Source organism: Phocoena sinus, chromosome X (assembly GCF_008692025.1).
Source record: "Phocoena sinus isolate mPhoSin1 chromosome X, mPhoSin1.pri, whole genome shotgun sequence".
NCBI classification, from domain to species: domain Eukaryota; kingdom Metazoa; phylum Chordata; class Mammalia; order Artiodactyla; family Phocoenidae; genus Phocoena; species Phocoena sinus.
This window is the reverse complement of record NC_045784.1, coordinates 102,131,854-102,151,950: the sequence shown is the minus strand read 5'-3', so window position 1 is coordinate 102,151,950 and position 20,097 is coordinate 102,131,854. Positions and strand designations below refer to the sequence as shown.

Sequence of the window (20,097 nt, the reverse complement as noted above, 5' to 3'; positions counted from 1 at the left end):
AGGCAGTGGGCGGTGAGGTGAAGCTCGGCTCCAGGTCATTTTTGGAGAACTTTCATTTCAGCTCACATTCACCTCTCTCCAATCCAGAGAGCCCTTTAATATAAAACTCTACCATGTGCTTCTAGCAACCTCGACCATTTGGTTCTCTATTAACTTCAAATTGAAAGTCAATGCCCCCCCCACCGCCCCTGAGAATAGTTAGAAAAATGGTAAACTTGTGACTGTTAGAAAAAGGTGGCAAGTGGATATAAAATGGTGACTGCATTGCCTAACTTCAGGGGAAGCTGTTTTCCTTAACATACAGTGTGAACAGTGCCATCCACTTGCCCCACTTTCCTTCCCCAATCACCAGTTTACCATTTTTCTAACTATTCTCGGGTTAGAAAGGAGTAGAAAGATGTACGTGCCAACAGCTTATCAGAAAGGCATGAGCTTTTGGATGAAGGACCCAATATAGAAAAAAGTGCGCGTTTACCACCAATATTCTCTATAACACAGTGAAACAAATTTACAAGCATTTCATTGCATCCATATGGGGCGAGGGAGAGCCTGGAAGATTTCTCACAAATAAGAGATGATAAATGGAAGTTAATTTTTACATTTTTTTTGCAAACACGAGATGTGTAAAATGTCATTGCTAGTCTCTGGATTTCATCGTGTTCTCATTCTTGTGCTAACTTGGTGACTGTAAAAATGTTAATAATGACTTCCATAGGTTCACTTGTAACCCTGGTCCCCCTAACCCTATTTTTCCTATATAAGGTCATAAGTTCCTCAACCAAAAATTCTCCTTCTGCGAGGGTTATGAGGAACCTTACCCAGGCAGCTCGAGAGGTACTACTGTACTTCAAAGTGCATGTGATGGCCCCTCTGTCTTCCTTCCCACCTGGTCCCCTTTCCCCCATACCCTGAATTCCCACCCCTTGTATCCTCACTTCCTACCATCCATTTGTTCTTCTGTCCGTCCTTCCATCCGTCCTTCCTCCTCTCTATCTCCACCCTTCAGGGATGGGGCCCTGAGGGCTGTGGCTGTGGCTGCACGTGAGCCCCGCTCCACCGTGACTTGCCTCACACACGAGTTCAGCCAGCCACCTGCCCAGCCCCATCCTGCCCGTGCATTGGTGTATTCATTTCACAGCCATCCTTACCGTCTCCATCAGTCACTAACTCACAGCGCCAATCCCAGAGGGTCCCGCCTCCCATCCAGTGCCAGCTCACCTACTCACTGTGGTGTGTCCCCAGGTGAACTGCCCTCACCTCAGCCGTGGATTCTGCACACCTCGCATCCGGGGCAACACCTGCTTCTGCTGTGACCTCTACAACTGCGGCAAGTGAGTGCCGAGCCCCTGATGGTTTGACCACAGTGGGCACGAGCAGGGCTAGGGTGGGGGAAGGGCGCACGGTAGGGATCAGAGAAGTAGAAGACATTGGTCTTCAAAGGATTTCAGCTGACATGCATTACCTGCCTTCTCTGTGCCAGGCATTATGCTAGGTGCTGTCAAGTATCTGATCTCATTTAATTCTTACCTATGATGTATGTAGAATTATTATCCCCATTTTACAGATGATAAGACTGAGGCTCAGAGGAAACAGACAGCTAGTTCAAGGTGACACAGAGTTCGAAAATGGTAGAGGTAGGGTTCACACGCAGTTCTGTCTAAGTCCAAGTTCAACAACATTCAACAAATAGCCTGACTCTGTTCCAGACGCTAGAGATTCAGCAGCAAACAAAACAAAATTCCTTGCCCTCACAGAACTTAGATTTTGGTGCTAGTTCTGCTACAACTACTCTGGCGCTCTGCCCTTCAATTGTTAAAACATCATTTATTCTCTTTCAAGACATATTTAGGTGCCAGGAATACGGAGAGTCTTGTGGAGAAACTCGCAGACTAGCAGGGATGACCGACCTGTGAGCCATTGATTGCAGTCTAGTGTGAGAAGTGCGGTGCGGATCTGGGGATGTACTGGAGACCCTCTCTATGCAAATGACTGGAAGTCAGAGTCACTGGGGGCAAAGGGGGGCGTGTCAAGGAGGAGGGTATGTGGGAGCTGAGATTTAAAGGATAAGGAGGGAGTTAGGAAACAAACCCAAGTGGGGTGGAGGTGAGGAGGGTCTTCCCAGAAGTTGTGGGGGAGGTGAGGGCAGAGCGCTGGTCACAGATCAGATCATGGAGGGCTCACTGGCCATAGGAATGCCTCTGGACTTGACCCTGTGAGCAACTGGGAGCCATTGAAGGGTATAGCGTGCAAGATGGATTTGAGTGGTTAGAGATTGGAGGCTACTAGGGGGCCACTGCAAGAGTCCAGGCCAAAGGGAACGGAGTCTAGATTAAGTTGGTTTGGGGATGGTGGAAAGCAAGGAGTACTTTTAAGAGCAATTTAGAAGGTGGAATAGACAGGAATGCGTGAGCAGGTGATGCAGAACATAAGTAAATGGCCCTGTACGTGGGGTGTGTCAGCCAGTGCCTGCCATGCACGTATTTTCTTTCAGCTATCAGTGCAGGGGTGCTGAGGAGGGGGAGGGTGGAAGGGAGGGAGGAGTTGGCAGAAGGGGCCCGGATGGAGCTAGGTCCAAAGAGGTCAGCTGGATGCACCCCTCCTCACTCACACTCCCTACTCATGGTTTTGGGGGGCCAGTGTCTCTGGTTTGAGGATTAAAGACCTGACAGACCAGAGGCAGTGGAGCGGTGGGAGGAGAAGGGGGACTCTCGCCAGCCCTTTTACTTTCTTTGCTAGCACCGGTCTCATTTCGGTCTCATTTTGTTAAAAGGTTTGGCGGTGGAGGAAGAGAAACTTAAAGACTCAAATGAGGTTTGGGGATTATCTGGGAGATTCAATTATTCATGTTGTAATAATAACTAACACTTGTAAAGGACTTCCCTCCTTAGCTGTGATGGAGAGCTGGCTATAATTGTACTTCCTGAGCCCATCCTTCCGAAAATGATCAAAGGAATGTAAAATAGGTCCTAGGGGAATTGGGGTTAGTTTGCTGTCTTTCCTCTTGCCTCCCCTTGTCCATCCCCCTCCCCCTGCTCAGTCCTCCCCTCTGTTTTTACCCCCTCCCTCCTTTTGACACCCTGTCCTCTGGCCAGCTCTCCTCTCTCCTCTCCTTTCCCTTTCCGTTCTGAGATCCCAGGAGGAGAGATGAGGCCCGCTGAGAGGGCTGAGAAGTGATTCCTTATGGGCACACCTTTCTCTCCACAATTAGGTGTGTTTCTGAAAAAGGTCTGAATAAACTAAATCCTACCTTAAATTCCATTTAGCTGAGCCCTTAGGTGAATTTTTTTTAAGTGGAGACTCAAGCCCAATTTATCTTCCTGTCAATCTGAACTTCATAATAACTGACTTTCTTATAGCAAGTCGTGCCAGGATCGTCTTCAAGGCCCTAAAGGAATTTTATGAGGAGCTCTGCTAAACTCTGGGCTCCCTAAAGGCAGCGAACACAACTTCATCTTATCTTTATCCTCAGGCCCCGGCACAGGACCAGGCTTGAATGAAAAACCTGATGACAAGGGAGTGACATGTGGTAAAAAGGATCAAAAAGGAACACCCTTTTCCCCAGGAAAATAAACTATTGGACCAGACAACTAAGAGGGTTCATGGGGACACTGCCCCTAATGACCTTTGAGCTGGAAACGCTGTTCACCTACCTGATGCCTGGGGACCAGCCTCAGGCGGCGATCGAGGCCTTGCCCAGGTCTGTAGCTTTGAGATTCCAAGGGCAAAGCCACTAGAAAAGCACTTACTGAGCTTTTCATCAGGAAACAGTCCCATGCGGTCAGAAAGCAAGGTGCGAGACTTAAGAGGTGATGATCCTACAATAGAAGGAAAAGATTTTCTTTGACCCGAGACTTTTTCCAGCCAGCTCGAAGGAGACCTAATCTCCAGGCCTAAATATAGCTAGCTGCAAGCATTCTGAGGCTCGGAGACTTTAATTTTGCCAAATGCGAATTTTTTTTTCCTCACACGAAGCCTATTTTTAATCAATTACCAGCTCCTCTAGTCCATTTCCTGGAAAGGAGGCCAAGAAAAAAACAAGTGGGAACAAAAACATCAGGCAGTCATTTGTCCAGCGCTACGGAAACAGAGTTTCTGCTGTCCCCTCGAAGCCACAGACCTTCTTTGACGTCAGGGGCAGCGAGGTTTTAATACCAAACATAGACGATTCCATTTCACCCTGTGCAGGAAGGTGGTTTCCCTAGGACGCAGCTCTGCAGCAGCTGCCTTTCAGCCTTCACTCAGCTTTGGAGAGGTCAAGTCAATATCACTGGTTTTCCGTGTGTAACCTAAAGGACGCGAAAGGAAATGGGCGTGGTTTGTGAACTGCCGCAGCTGACGATGAATAAAATGAAAGATGATAGCTCACTTTCATCCATGCCTCCCTTTGCCAAACTTTTACTGAGCTCCTACTGTGTGCCAGGGACTGTTCTAGAAGGATAGATATCCTTAAAATAACATTTTGCCCTTAAGGAACTCAATTTACCAGGGGGATTATGGGGAGGGGGGTTTAGACTGATACACAGAATACACGCAGTGAGAGAAAGATGCACAGAGGCTGCCCATAGCCGCTGCCTGTCCACCAACAGTTGGTGAATAGTTCCAGACCCTTATCGAAGAGCAGAAGGATGCCCTTTGGCTTTATCCAAGATCTGTTGCCTCCTACTCTGTTGAATGGGGACTGAAACACAGAGAGGTTATCTGTTTCTACAGTCACACCCAGCAAGTTGGGAGCAAGGGGGTAAAAGCCCGCACTGGGTAATCAATCTTACGATCAATGCAATGATCCGTCTTTGAACTCAGTTACTCATTCACCAAGTATCTATTGATGACCCATAACATTTCTACCACCCAGCTAGGAGGCAGTGAGGGAGACACAAAAGAAGTGTAAGAGATGACCTTGCCCTCCAGAGGTTAGAATTTAGACGGAGCCATCGTGTCCACCTTGGCCTTGGTTGTAGTTTTAGCACCCAACACGGTACTCAGCACTGGGTAGGCTCTCGGTAAATATCAGATGAAATGAATAGCTGAATTATTGACATATGCAACGTGCCAAACTGAGAAGAACAGACTGAGGCTGTGGGAGTCCAGGTACAAAGCTAATGAATAGGTGCTGGAGTCCTTGAAGAATGAGAAGTGTGTGTTGAAGCTTTGTGCAGCGGGAGAGATCAGGACAGGCAGAGAACAGAGGGCAGTACCTCCCACTCAGGGGGAGAAATCTGAGCAAAGGTCTGGAATAAGTACCCAGCATGGCCAGTTTGGTGCTTCTGAGGATTCCAGCCTGGCTGGAATGTGGATTCCATTTTGGAGTTGGATTATGGCAGACTGAGGAATTGGGATACTTTTTCCTGAAGGTAATGGGGAGCCAGGGAAGGCTTTTTTTTTTTTTTTTTTTTTTCAGGGAAGGCTTTTGATTAAATGAATGACTTAGTTTTACAAATGTGTTAGGAAGCCGAACCAGGCAGTGATGGGGTCCGGCAGGAGGACGCTGCAGTCACGGAGGCTTGAGGGTGGGAGAAGTGAGAATCCAAACGATGGAATATCAGGCAGAGCTCTGCCCAGAGACTGAACCAAATGGAATCGTGAATCTCAAACAGAAACAAACCACATTAATTAGCTAAACCCTGAATCAGATCTAGTATTAATGTTCTTTTGCTTCACGGTTCAGTTTAAAAATCATTTTAGTAGCTGCTGAACCCACTCAATCTGAAACCAAACATATATTCTCTACAATTAGTGAATACTTTTAAATGAACTACTAACCTAGCCCCATGTTGTGGTCTGTGCTTTTAAAGCGTCACTGCCTTTAAGAACACGATTCAAAGGTTTGAATCATTGTGCCAGAGGCTGGCTCTTAAAAGGGAAAAAACACAGCTACACGTTTTGGGGGGGGCCCTTACAATGTGCTAGAGTACTGCTTCCATGCATTCGCTCATGAAATCTCCTGGGCTCAGAGAAGTTAAGAAAGTTGCTCAAGGTCAGACAGCAAATAAGTGACAGAGCCAGGGTTCAAATGCAGTCTGATTCCAGAGTCTGCTCTGCTGTACCACCCGTCTGTATGTGCTACCAGCCCACCCTCGGTGTTTTAGGACATAAGCAAAGATACCTGGGGAGAAGTCAGAAGCTGATTCTCAAGCCTCCCCTGCACCCCTACAACCCCACACTCGCCCTTATACACAGGCCTGCCTTTTTCAGGGGAGAGTCCTTGTACAGCGGTGCCTTTTTGAGCAGTAAGTAATCTGTGTATCCTCCCTGCCCCGTCCCCAGGCTCGAGTACCATGCCAGCTAATAGGAGACACTCAATGTATGCTTCCAGGTGGTGTCCAGCTATGTTCCCGAAAAACCTGAAATCTAGCTCAAATTCTGATGAATTGAAACACCATTAAAATTTCACTATGGAAGCTTACTATTTAAAACAGCGGGTCTCAAATATCAATGAGCTCATTAACACAGATTCCAGAGCCTCACCCCAAGAGATTCTGCCAGATTTAGTAGGACTGTGGCTGGGCCTCAGAATCTGCATGTTTAACCATCTCTTTCTCAAAGATGCATGCACACACACAGAGACACACAGAGACTCCCACAGGCACACACAAATAACACAGTGACATAGGCAGGCACATAGACACACAAACACAGATTTTGACGCAGGCTGTCCTGTAACCACACTGATTTCAATTCCTTAAAGAAGCACTGGTTTTAAAGAATTCTAAGATAATTCATCTGTAAAGTTTAAAAGTCTTCTGTGAATAATCTCTCCCTGATTCATTTTGGAGGTTAACGTTTACTTTTTTTTTCTTTTTCATTTTCTATATTCTTATAGCAGTGGAGTCACACATAACTATCCTGATGCCAGGGGGTTTGGTTCTAAGTTTAATTGTAAGAATCACAGTGTTTAAGATTCATTATTGATTCCAGTGGCCAAGTTGTAAACTAGTTTGCAACATCCAGGAAGACAGGAGCTTCCATTTAATTAATTTAACCAGTATTTATGTAGCACCAACTATGTGTCCAGCACAGCAATGAACAAAACAAACCAAGTCCCTACCCTCATGGAGCTCACATTCAAGTTAGGGAGACAGACAGTAATGAAGCACCACACATTAATAAGGAGTAAGTGCTGCAGAGGATTTAGGGAAGGGAAATTAGCTTGGGCTGCCATAACAAAATACCATAGACTGGTTGGCTTAAACAACAAATCTTTATTTTCTCATAATTCTGGAGGCTGGAAGTCCGAGATCGGGCACCAGCATTGTCAGGTTCTGGTGAGGGCTCTCTTCCTGGCTTGCTGATGGCCACCTTCTTGTTGTGTCCTCACGTGGTCTTTCCTCAGTGTGTGCATGCCTGTGGAGAGTTCTCTCTTCCTCTTTTTGTAAAGCCACCAATCCTATCAGATTAGGGCCCCACCCTTATGATCTCATCTAACCTTAATTACCTCCTAAGAGCCCTTCTCCAAATACAGTCACCTTGGGAGTTAGGGCTTCAATATATGAATTTTGGAAGGGAACACAATTCAGTTCATGGCAAGTAGTGGGCTAGAGAGTGACCAGGCTGGGTGGGGGTGGGGATGTCTTTGGACAGAGTGGTCAGGGAAGGCCTCTCTGAGGAGGTGATATTCAGATTTTGTGCAGGAACTCAGCTTTAGTACTTTATTGGGATGGTTTTTTGTTTGTTGGTGTTTTGTTTTGGGAGAGGAAACACTGAAATCTTTGAAGCCTGAATTCAGATCCCAGCTCTACCGCTTACGACTTGAGGAAATTCCTAACCTCTCTGTGCTTCAGTTTCTTCATCTGTGAAACGGGAATGGTGGTAGTACTTACCTCACACAATATTGTAAGGATTTGCAGCGCAGCCTAATAGAACTTTCTGTGATGATGGAAATGCTGTAATCTGCTCTGTCCAGTACAGTAACCAGCCACTAGTGTGGCCCTTAAAATTGTGGCTGCTGAGCACTTAACATGTGTCTGGTGAGACTGAAGAACTGAATTTTTAACTTAATTTTAATAGTCACCTGTTGACTAGAAGCCGCCATATTAGCACAGATGTAATGAATTCATGTCTGTAAAATGCTTAGCCCCTTGCCGGGCGCATAGCAGGTGACAATAATTGCCATCTAGGATTAGCCTTAGCTGATGGTAACAAGTGTTTCTCTGGCAGGTAGGAGGGTTTTGGGGATAAACGGTAGTCACACTTTGATTGATTATCGTATCTTGCTCCCCGAGTGCATTGTTGGCTACGATGTCCCTTACAATAGCTCCCCACCTGCCCATCTGTCTTTTCACTGAGCCGCATGGTAGCCAAAACCCTAGAGGGACAGCCTGCTCCCTGGAGACTGACTGGATGTGCTTCTCCCCGTCCAGCCGGGTGGAGATCACCGGTGGCTACTATGAGTACATTGACGTCAGCAGCTGCCAGGATATCATCCACCTCTACCACCTGCTCTGGTCCGCCACCATCCTCAACATCGTCGGCCTCTTCCTGGGCATCATCACTGCCGCTGTCCTGGGGGGCTTTAAGGACATGGTAAGGAAGGAAGTGACTTCCCATCCCACAGAGGCCCCTCCTCCTGTCAGGGCTGGGGCGAGGCAAGAGGGTTGGGGGCAATGGGGACCCACGCTTTGAAGGGAGGAACAGAAACCGTTGGTTCAAGAATGTAGCTGCCTTTGGGACTTCCCTGGCGGTCCAGTGGTTAGGACTCCGTGTTTCCACTGCAGGGGGCCCGGGTTCGATCCCTGGGCGGGGAGCTAAGGTCCCACATGCCATGCAGTGGGGCCAAAAAAAAAATGTAGCTGGTTTCAAACAGCTCAAGTCGAAGGAGCCAGGTGATGCCATCAGCCTGCAGACATTTCTTGTTAACATGAGTTGCCTGTGGTTTTTTTTGTTTGTTTGTTTTATTTTTGTGTGTGGTACGCGGGCCTCTCACTGCTGTGGCTCTCCTGTCGTGGAGCACAGGCTCCGGATGCGCAGGCTCAGCAGCCATGGCTCACGGGCCCAGCCGCTCCGCGGCATGTGGGATCCTCCCAGACCGGGGCACGAACCCGTGTTTCCTGCACCGGCAGGCGGACTCTCAACCACTGCACCACCAGGGAAGCCCTGCCTGTGTTTTTGAGGCACATTCTGGGGGCGGGTGGAGCTCATGCTAGTTATGTAAACATAGCCTTTAATTACCGCCCCCCACTCCCTTCACACACACACACACACATTTAGTAGAAACCTTTTTGGGTGGTATTTCCATTAACAGACTTTGGGAGAGCTGGAAGCAAAGACGTTTTTAGCTACAGGTAAGAGTACTGCTCGTCTCCCCCTCCCCAGGAATTTCCTCCTGGAGTTTCTCCAGAAAGAGCCTCCGGACTCTTTCTGCATGTGAAGGCCCAGCCCTAGGCTAAACTGCTGGTCAGTTCTTGTCCTCAACCTTAACCTCACTCTCAGTCTCCCTGCGTCCCCTGTGCTCCCTTTCAACTCTTTTCCATATTCGTGTGTATGTCTGAAAAGGCACCCCAGGACTCAGCGCCCAATAGGTGCTCCATAATAGTGGGGTCCTTCCTTCTTTTGCTTTTAAAGCATTTCAAAGCATTTATTTGCTTATTTAATAAACCTTGATCTCTAATAATGGAGATAATAGCTTTAGAGCTATGGTTCTCAACCTGGCTTCAGATTAGAATGGAATCACCTGAGGTGCTCTAAAAATTCAGACTGCCGGGACTGCTCCTCCAGAGATGCCAATTTGATTGGTCTAAATTGAAGCCCAGGCATCAATACTTTTTAAAAAGCCCCCCAGGTGACTCCAACTGTGGCCATGGTTGAGTATGGCTGCTTTAAAGAAATGTCCCACCCACGTCTAGGAAATCATTTTGTGCCTAAAAAGGGTTTTCCTTTGACCCCAGAAATGAGGCAGATAACCCCTAGGGCTTTAGCTGTTTCTGTCCCATTTGGGGGGTCACTGAGGAACAGGAAGCTGAAAGACAGTTTGTAGTTTGGCCCTGGACTGTCAAAAGGATGAGTAATGGAAAGTGAAAGGTGCGGTAGGACCAGGGAAGAGAAAAAAACTGCAGTTTTGGGCACCAAGTCCCCAGTAGAACCGGGCTAACTGGAAGTATTGAGTGTTCCCGCTGGTGACCCTGCTCCTGCCCAGCCCGACTGTCCTCCTCTTTTTTCCCCTCCCTCTCTCATACGCGCATTTCTCATTCCCGGGCCCCTCCTCCCACTCGGGAAAGCCCAAGCTCAGGGGAAGCCTCAAGGTAGCGGGGCCCCTTGGAGGGAGAAGGCTGTCCTGTAAATTCAGGCCTGATGGAGCATTGGGGTGAGAAAGCTTCAGAAAAGCTGTTTCTGGGTTGGAGCTTCTTTGGAGAAAAGAATGCCCTTTGTTCTTGGAGACTTTCCCCAGGGGGCAGGTGAAAGCAGAGGCTTTGTGTAGAATCTGAGCCGCTCTGGCTGGAAACGAAGCTTCTGATTGGGGCTGGCGAGTTGAGATGGGACATCAGGGTGAGTGTTAAGGCTTCTCTGAATTATCCCTCGAGCTCTCGGACATGGACAGCCAAGCGCCCTGATGTACAAATGGAGTGGCTGGCGGCCACTTGGTAGGCTCTGTGGGGCTCCTGCAAGGACTCTTGTCAAAACCCAGGTGACCATTGATGTTTAGGTTTATTTCTGAACTCTTTTTAATTGTTGAAGTATAGTTGACTTACAATAGCGTATTAGTTTCAGGTGTACAGTCTGCGCTGGTAATTTCACTGTGACCTTGATCTCTAGGGGAATAGGGGTTTGTTGACAGTCTGTCCTGAGAGGTGCCAGTAATGGTCCCTTTACTCTCCTCTTTCTCCGCTTCTCACCACCACTAGTACCTCATGAAGTAAATATTATTCCCCCCATTAACAGATGAGGAAACAGGCCAACAGAGGTCAAGTTACCTGCCCAGGGCTAAATAGCAGAGCTGGGAGTGGAACCCTTTCTGGTTTTACAAGTGTTTTAACAGATATTACCTCCTTTGTTTAGTTGCTTTCATTAAAAAAATTAAAAGCAAGTTGTTTCCACCTGTTGGGAGCTTCTCGGAGAGGAAAGGAGGAGAGCGAGGGAAGACCTGAGCGTCATCAAATGCCAGGCCTGGGAACCCAATCAAGGGCCAGTGGGGAAAACGAAAGATAAGGCAAAGAGCAGGGGCAGGAGATTTGATTCATGACGGGAGAGAACAAGCGGGAGTTATAAGATGGGAGCACCAAGGAGGAACCATTGTTTCGATCACTTTATTAAAATGAGGCATGGTGTGGAAAATCCTGGAACATCAACCATGTAGGCCTACATAAAATCCTCGGCCTGGGTCCAAATGTGCTTGGTGACTCTTGGCTCGCCTCCGCCTTGAGTAGAATGCCTTGGGGGCTGCAGGGAGGCCCAAGGGTGCTGGCTGATGAAGGGCATTCCTGAGGAGGGAGGCCAGGAGCCCGAAGCTGTGAGCTGGCAGCCTTCAAAGAGATCAGCTCAGAGCATCGTTTCCAGAGTTGTGGGAACCTGAAAGGAAAAAAGACGTCTTCTTTCCCTGACCAGAGGGGCTTGGTGAAAAGGGTCTTGAACAAATGTTTGTTGACCAAAGTGCTTGCTGCCCAAAGATATAAGAATTTGAGGTGAATCTTTAAAAGATGATGCTATCTTGCCATTTTCTCCTACTTGATGTCTCTGGTTTAGAGTAAAGTGAGAAGTCAAAGCGACCTTCTCTCCAAAGTCCGCAATTGTTGTCTCAGAAGAGACTCAGTGTTGTCCAGGAGAGACGGCTTTGACCATTTCCTGTGCTACCTAGTAACTGTTTGTTTCACTGGAGCTCAGAATGCTACTGGTCAAAAACGGGGCTCTCATAACTTAAGCCCCAGAATTATTGGTACAGAAATACACACACTCCTATATGCACACACAAGTAGAGATGGAGCCCAGATTTATTGGAAAATCAGAATTACTGATTTAAAACATAACCAGACCATGGGACTTCCCTGGTGGTCTAGTGGGTAAGACTCCATGCTCCCAATACAGGGGGCCCGGGTTCGATCCCTGGTCAGGGAACTAGATCCCACATGCATGCTGCAACTAAGAAGCCCACTTGCCGCAAGTAAAGATCCCGCATGCCGCAACAAAGGATCCTGCATGCCGCAACTAAGACCAGGAGCAGCCAAAATAAGTAAATATTAAAAAAAAAAAACCATAACCAGACCATTATTTGGGGCCATCCCTTTTGCTTCTCCCCTGCCTGACTCCTGACTTCACCCCCCTTCACTCCCTCAACCTCTCTTGGTGCCCTGTCCATTTTCTCTACGTCCTCTACACTTCTGCTCTGTGGCTTTCTTGTGCTTATTTAATCTTCCGCCTGTGTTTCTTTCTCTATAATAGTCAACTTCCTCTCAAAGATTATCCTGGACCCCCAGCCTCTCTGCACGCACAAAACCTTTTCTAGACAGAGTTTACATTGCATGATTGCTTCTCTATGGTTAGGCTTAGTTTATTTGCATAGAAGAACTGGTTTCGTTTTGCAAGAGCTGGAGGGTGTGTTTTTAACTGACACAAGGCCAACGGAACATGGTTTCTCAGACTTCCTCAGGGATGACATTTCTTTTTGGAATCCTTGTGGAGAGGTAAGGGCATTTCTGAGCACTCTTCTGTAACGCGAGCCAGCCCTTGGAATGGTCAAGATCTAAGTTCTCTCCCACACAAGAGAGAGGCTGAGAAACATTTCTCTGGTTGTCTGTGAGCAGCATCATAATGACTGAGGCTTGTAGCTCTTCAAACCTCCTAGAGATGTAAACAGTAACCCACTCCAAGGAAGAGAGCAACAGACTGTGTTGAAACTTGCTATAAGGGAGTTTCCTCTGCCAACATCCCACCATGGTTGCCTGTGACATTGCCAAAGCCTGCCCACACATTTTCATCACTTGAGAGGAAGCTTCTGCTCTCCGTTAGTGCAAAGTAGATACGTACCAGAAACAAGACATGTTGATTTTACAGACAGCTGTCGATTATCCACATGAATGGAGGGGGTGTCAATGACATGGATGATGGAAAGAACATTTACCCACACCTTGACCCATGTGGCACTCATAAGGTACAGCGCACAGTCCTGCTTGGGAACTAATGAGCGGTGGTGGCTTCCTTGAGCAGTGTTTTGGCCTTGTTGAAATCTGCAGCCCCATCCTGGATAAGATTAGCTTTAACCCTTGAAGGGCTACACATGTCACCATGTTATAAAAATGGTATTAAATTCTTTCTGCATTGCTTTGTTTTCCCAAAAAGTGGGGGTGGAATCTGCAAGAATCCTTACAACTTTTATAAACCCTTTGTGATTGATCACATTTCTGTCACAGCAATAGCAATAGCCTTGTCCGTTTGGCATTTTGTATTTGGGGTCTCAATTCTTTTTCTTTTTTGTTTTTGAAAATCATACAAATGATTTCAACTTTTCTATAGGTTTGAATTTTTTAAAATAATAAGTTGTGGGGGAATGACACAAGTAATACATAACTGTGAAAACCTTGGCTATGTAATTGAAAGTGAAGAGTCCCCATTTACTTCCTAGTACTGCTGCCCTCCCCAGAGATAACCATAGTTGACAGTCTGTTGTGAATCTTTCCAGGTTAATTTCATTGACAAACACACATGTGTGTATAATTGAGTCTTTATTTTTTACATAAACTGGGATTATGCTACATTAATGTAACATGGTGCCTTTTTAAAAAGAGTTTATTTTTTAGAGCAGTTTTAGGTTCACAGCAAAATTGAGAGGAAGATAGAGAGATTTCCCATGTACCCCTTCCCCACACGTGCATGGCCTCCCCCATTACCCACAGCCCCCACCAGAGGGGTGCATTTGTTACCAAGGATGAAGCTATATCGCCACATCAGAATCACCCAAGGTTCATAGTCTACCTTAGGGTTCACTCTTTTTTTAAAAAATAAATAAATTTATTTATTTTTGGCTGCCTTGGGTCTTCGTTGCTGCGCACAGGCTTTCTCTAGTTGCGGCAAGCGGGGGCTACTCTTCATTGCGGTGCGTGGGCTTCTTATTGTGGTGGCTTCTCTTGTTGTGGAGCACGGGCTCTAGGCGTGTGGGCTTCAGTAGTTGTGGCTCGAGGGCTCTAGAGCGCAGGCTCAGTAGTTGTGGCGCACGGGCTTAGTTGCTCCGTGGCATGTGGCATCTTCCCGGACCAGGGCTCGAACCCGTGTCCCCTGCATCGACAGGCGGATTCTTAACCACTGCACCACCAGGGAAGCCCCAGGGTTCACTCTTGCTGTTGTAATTCTATGGGTTTGGACAAATGTATAATGACATGTATCCATCATTATGGTGGCAAACAGTATTTTCACTGTCCTAAAAATACTCTGGGCTCTGCCTATTCATTCCTCTCCCCAACCCCAACCCCTGGCAACCACTAATCTTTTTATTGTCTCCATAGTTTTGCCAATGGCTTGTTTTTGTTGTTTTAGTTTAACAATATATCCTGGACAACTTCCCTGTCACTAAATATAGGTGCACATCACTGTTTATCAGTAGCTCCATAGTATTCTGTAGTACGAATGTACCATGGTTTATTTAACCATTCTCCTAGTGATGAACGTTTATGTTGTTTCTAATTTATGTTTTTCTGCAGAACCCAGCTCTCCCAGCACTGAACTGTTCTGTTGAAAATGCCCATCCGACTGTTTCTTACTACGCTCGTCCTCAAGTGGCATCCTATAATACCTACTACCATAGCCCTCCTCATCTGCCACCTTATTCTGCTTATGACTTTCAGGTATGTTTTGAGAGAAAAAGAACTCTCCATTACCCTTGCTCTCGCTCATGCTGTCTCGTTCTCTCCCTAATTATGGACCCTTCCTAATATATATGATGTAGCCAGGCTCTCTATCCCTGAGGGCCTTTAGCAGCCTGTGGGTACCAGTGACTAGCTTAAGGACTGCATAGGCAGGCAATGATGGGAGAGATGGGGAGGATGGGAAAGACACAAGAGGAGAAGAAACAGAATGAGGGAAGAAAAGGGGAGAGGAGATAGGATCCAGGTGTCCCAAGTTGCCTTGACCTACACCGAGGTACTCATGAGTATGTCACCATTGACCCCTGTCCAACAGTGGCCTTTTCCATTTCTCTGCCACTGGGAGAGGCCTGCCTCCTTAGCACAAGGGCATTCTGAGCCACACACGGGTTTGAATCAAATCTGTAATGAGGAAGAAGTCCCTTCTTTTTCTCCAGACTTCCTAACTGGGACTCTACAGAGAAAATATTTTTTATAACACCCTCCTCCCCTTTTTTTGCCTTGTTATCACGTGGGTCAGAAATAAGTGTTACCAAATTTGCCCTTTACCATTTTCCTTTTGAGCTAAGACTAAGCACAGAAGAACAGAACCCAAAAGGCACTTAATTAAAAGGAATTCATTGTATGCAGAGCACTGAACTAGACACTTCAGGAAAACAAACGAAACAGTCTTTTAGGCATTTACAGTGACCCTAAACCGTGGACCACAGAAGGATGGGATTACACTCGAATCTGGTTAATTCAAAATTTGGGGACCAAGGAAATGCCTTTGAAAGGAGGGAAGCTCATAATGAATTTACTTCTATTGACCAAGAGCCCTGAATGCTCCAAGGGGACATAAAAGCATGACTGTTTGGGGGTGGTCCCAATTAACCAGCCAGTTTAGAAAAACAGAGCCCTTGGGCAACCTAATTTCCACTTCAGATTAACAAAATAATTGAAACTGAAAAACCCCCTATTTAGTTGAATAAAGTGTACTTTGGTTTGGTTTACATACTGTACAGGGAGGTCTAGGACTCTATATGGCAATAGGAATACGTATCTATAGTGTGAAGATGGATTTGTTTGCTGTCATAAAATATAGCACCAGCACAAGGAGGCATCCATTAAAGCTTGGGAAAAGATGTTAGAACTTGTTTTAAAGCCTACTGTATTCACAGGTAGACAACTCAGGGAACTTGTTCCCCAAATAGGCAATATAGACCGGAAAACACAAATATGTTCTAAAAGGGCATAGATAATTGCAGTAGTGACAGAGGCAAAGGAATCCTTTAAAAGAATGCAGGGATGTTGAACCTAGCACAAGAGGGTCACCGTTCTTTGGGGACGCCCATAATAAAAACTCATCCTGGGACAGAGGGGCCATGCATGGCTCCCAAGAGGCTGCTTCCATTTTTTTATATCGAAGTAAATTATATTGACTATATTGATTTTAGGACTTTTCACTTTATAACGAACCCCTGAAGTAGTAACAATAATCTCCTTGGTGATGGCTGCTGCAAACTCTGAGATAGGAAGCCCCTGTTTAGAGGATGGAGCCATCTCTCTGTCCATCATTCCTCATTCAAACACTACCCCAGGCATGAAAACAAGATTGCCAATGCTAGTGGTGGCCCAGGCTGTTGGTTTCAGTTCAGTCAATGTTGACTCTGTGTTCCCATGTGCCAGGAACTGTGCCAGGAGCTATGGATGTAGAGATTGAAGGAGACATAGGCCCTGCATTAAGAGACCAGTCTAGGGACCTGAAGGGGACTGGTTAGGGGACAGCAGTGGGGACAAAACAGTAAGTAGACTATTACCCAGAGTGCTATGGAAACCCAGACACAGGGTACCTAACTCAGAGAAGGGATCCAAATCTAGCCACCTAACCCAACCCTACACCGTGGGCTCAAAGCAGGCACTTCAGGGATTTGTGGAAGCCTCTGCTTTTTAATGACAGCTCCTATTCAATGAGCACCTACTATGTACCAAGCATTGTGCTAAGTGCTTTACAGATATCATCTCATTTTTGTCGTTTGAGGGAAATAACTCTTGTCATTGCTATTTTTAAGTTGAGATGACTGAGTCATGGAGGAAGTAAGTAACCTCTCCACAGTCACAGAGATGGTAAGTGGAGGACAAGAATATGTATCCAGGTCTGTCTGATGCCAGAGATTGGCTTGAGGGATTCTTTGGAGAAGCTATAAGTCTGAGTATAGCACTGATCTTTTCCCCAGTTAATTTTAGGATATTTACACATTCTACTGGTTTAAATTATGGGCTTCCTAATCATGACTCAGAAAGGGTCTCTTTACTCTCCCTCTCTCTCTTTTTTCCATTTGGCTGTGCCATGCGGCTTGTGGAATCTTAGTTCCCTGACCAGGGATTGAACCCGTACCCTTGGCAGTGAAAGCGCGGAGTCCTAACCACTGGACCGCCAGGGAATTCCCTTTACTTTCTCTTATTATGTTATTAAATTGCTCCCCACTCCAAGGACTTCTGGGACACTTCTTATACCTCTCCTGGTTCTTTCTGTAGGTTCAAGCCGTCTTTTGTATTTCCTTTTTGGAGATTTTATAAATTTATGGGTTTTAAGGTGTATGTTTTTAAGTGATTTGTTTCCTTCTAGAGCTTACAAAGTATTTCACTTTAGTATTTGAGTGGAGCTTTCTTTTGTTCACCAAGTTCCATTCCTTTATTGTTTCATAGGAGGAAATACCAGTCTTTCCCCAAGAAAGCCAAGAGGATGAAGGAACATCTGTTATGTTCCCAGATAAATAGAAAGTAGTCAGCAAAACGCACACCACCTCTGACAATAAAACCACCAGAAGCACAGACCTACCCAAGAAAAAAAAAAAAAAAAAAAAAAAAAAGCCAGAGCTCCCTTAGTCTCATCTCAGATTGTAAAAGGGCCCAAATCATAGCAGGAAAACTGACCTTTCTAGACTTTCTCCTGAATGACTTCCCCATTCTGGTCATTTCCAAATAGGACTATTTATGTCACTTTGCCTTTGAAGACTTCTCTTTCCTTTTTATCCCAAGGCTGATAGAAGGAAGAGGAGATTTATAGGGTTTTGTTTTCACCCCTCAAAGTCATGCTCTTATTGGGTAGCTGTCCAGTCAGGAAGCTTGGGAAACATTTCTTGTGGTCAGACGGGAGCGAGGACGTGGGTCTGGTCAGCGGCCCTGAGGATGTTGTGACTCTTGCAAATGTTGGACTCCAAGGCGTCCAAGCTTAGAAGCCAAGACTGCTGGTGCCTCCTTGCTCACCTCCCCAGCGCTCACTTCTCTTGCCCCTTGCACTCATTTCCCCATGGCCAAGCAGTCCATATCCTGTAGGGTATAAAGCATCCATTTCTACTTCTGGGAAATTCAACCCAGTGTAGCTTTGGGGTAAATCCCTTAAGGCTTCCAGCCATACTCCCCAGTCTGGCCTACTGGGCCAGACCCGCTATTTCACTCTAGCCATTTGGTGAATCGCCAAGTTTAGCTTAAAACAAAAGCCTCTGCAAAATGCGAGCACCTCTGTTTATGCTCTTTATTAAATAACATGAAGGTACTCTAGGTTTCATCGTGGCCACTGAACAGGACCCATTATAAATCGGGCCCCTTGAATGAGAGAGTCGCGCTAGTCCAGGGGCAGGCGGTAGATGGCGTAGGTTGCTGAGAGCCTTAGGAGGCCGCCGCTGCTGCCGCCACTCAACTTTTTATTTCCCCTCTCCTGCTGAGGTTCTCCTTGCCTCTCCTCCTTTCTCTTGTTTCTGATCCCTCCCTTTTTCTTCCTCTTCCTTTTCTCTACTCTTCTCTCCGTCTCCCCTGGCTTTGCTTTCTGGGTCAGAAGCAGAGGGGGAATGCAAAGAAACAAGAGACCCTGGATTTCACCCTTGGGACACAGCATCTTTTGCTGGTACCCTTTATCACCCGGCCAGTTCCGGGGCTCTTTTTGGAGTCACTGCCTCCCAGTGCTTCTGAAGAGAGAAGCACACGTGACAGAAACGCACAAGGGTCTTGCGGAGTGTGGGTCTGCATGGGGCAGGGAGGGGCAGGCTAAGGCGGGAGAGAGAGCCCGCTCCCTCCTCTGTAGCTCCACCGCCCTAGGCCACCCCAGCCTCTAAGCAGCAGCTCGGGAAGCTCTAGCTGACCAGGCCCAGCAGTAGGCTATTTAGATGCTTTTCATGCTTTTCATGCTTTGTGGTGCGAAAGGATTCAAAGCTCTGTTCTTCTGAGCTGCCTGTCCCTAGTCAAGTCGACTCTTAAGCAGGAACCATGCGCCGGGCCAGCTCTCCAGCTGCAACAAAGCCAGATCTTTCCCAAGGTGCCTGCCTGTTGCTAGGAAACTATGCACTGGTACGGTGGGTGACCCGCCCCCCCCCACCCCCGCCCGCAACAAATCCCAAGGGTGTGTGTGGACTGCAGCCAGTTAGCTCCCTAGCTCTGCCAGGAGCCCTTTGAGTTTATCCCTAAGACTCCCAGCATCCTCAAAAGGAAGTGAGAAGCATCCCACCCCCTTCCCCCTTAATACTTTCCCAAACATGAAACTGAGAAGTGAAAACCCAAGGCCGTTGTACCACCCCCTCTTATTATCAAAGTGTACAACTGCCACCCACGGCAGCTGCTACCCACGGCAGCCTTTTACTGCCTCTCAGGACGGAACGGCCTTTAGCTCCACCTTCAGAAACTTGCCCCTCCCTTCTGTGGCTGGGCCACAGAGAACTGGCCTCCTGGCTCTCACTATCCTGGAACGGGATTTAGAAGGGCAGAGTGGCACATCCCCGGCCACAGAGATCTTGTCCCTGGTGGGTTTTTGCTCTCCTCTCTGGTTTAAGAGGACAGCGTTCTTAGTTGAGGAAAGCAACAGAAGAGGAGGGAGAGAGAGGAGAGAGTTGTGCAGTGCGGAGTGGAAAACTAGGAAATCACGATTCCAGTGTCTTAGAAAGCATATCTCCTCCTGGAGGGAGGAGAAATTTTGAGATTTTTGGAAGGAATCTGGCTTGTCTCGAGTCCACTGCCTCAAGTTCTTTTGTCTTTAAAGGCTTTCTATGACCCTGTCATCCCTTCTCTCAGATCGAAAGGATGGATGTGATGGGGAAGGAGGGGATGTTGGCCGCTACGGCCTCTTCTCAGTCCTGACATTATGTGGTGGGAGATGGAGATTTCAGTGTCTCAAGCAAGACCTAGAAAGCAGGACAACGCTTTCTAAGGAGTGCAGAGGTCAGGACTGGTGATAAGGAGAATCAGCCAACTGGTCTCAGGCTCCAGATACCTCATGGCAAGGCTGACTCTAGATTGCTCTAGGCCTGAAAATGACGTGATCTACTTAGACTCCGGCCAGCTGAAC

The 20,097-nt window shown here is 47.0% G+C and overlaps 1 protein-coding gene across 6 annotated transcripts in view; it reads left to right on the top strand.

The window, feature by feature from the left end:
• TMEM255A (transmembrane protein 255A) overlaps window positions 1-20,097 on the top strand; it is a 47,497-nt gene that overhangs the window by 23,723 nt on the left and 3,677 nt on the right. For 3 of the 6 annotated variants that reach the window (XM_032619951.1, XM_032619952.1, XM_032619949.1), the window contains exons 6-9: window positions 763-834; window positions 1,243-1,331; window positions 8,358-8,520; window positions 14,619-14,762. In XM_032619951.1, coding sequence (XP_032475842.1) covers window positions 763-834; window positions 1,243-1,331; window positions 8,358-8,520; window positions 14,619-14,762 — 468 coding nt within the window. Of the gene's footprint in view, window positions 1-762; window positions 835-1,242; window positions 1,332-8,357; window positions 8,521-14,618; window positions 14,763-16,831; window positions 16,898-20,097 lie in introns of those variants that run through there. The other 3 variants (XM_032619954.1, XM_032619950.1, XM_032619953.1) reach the window with 2 other exon arrangements.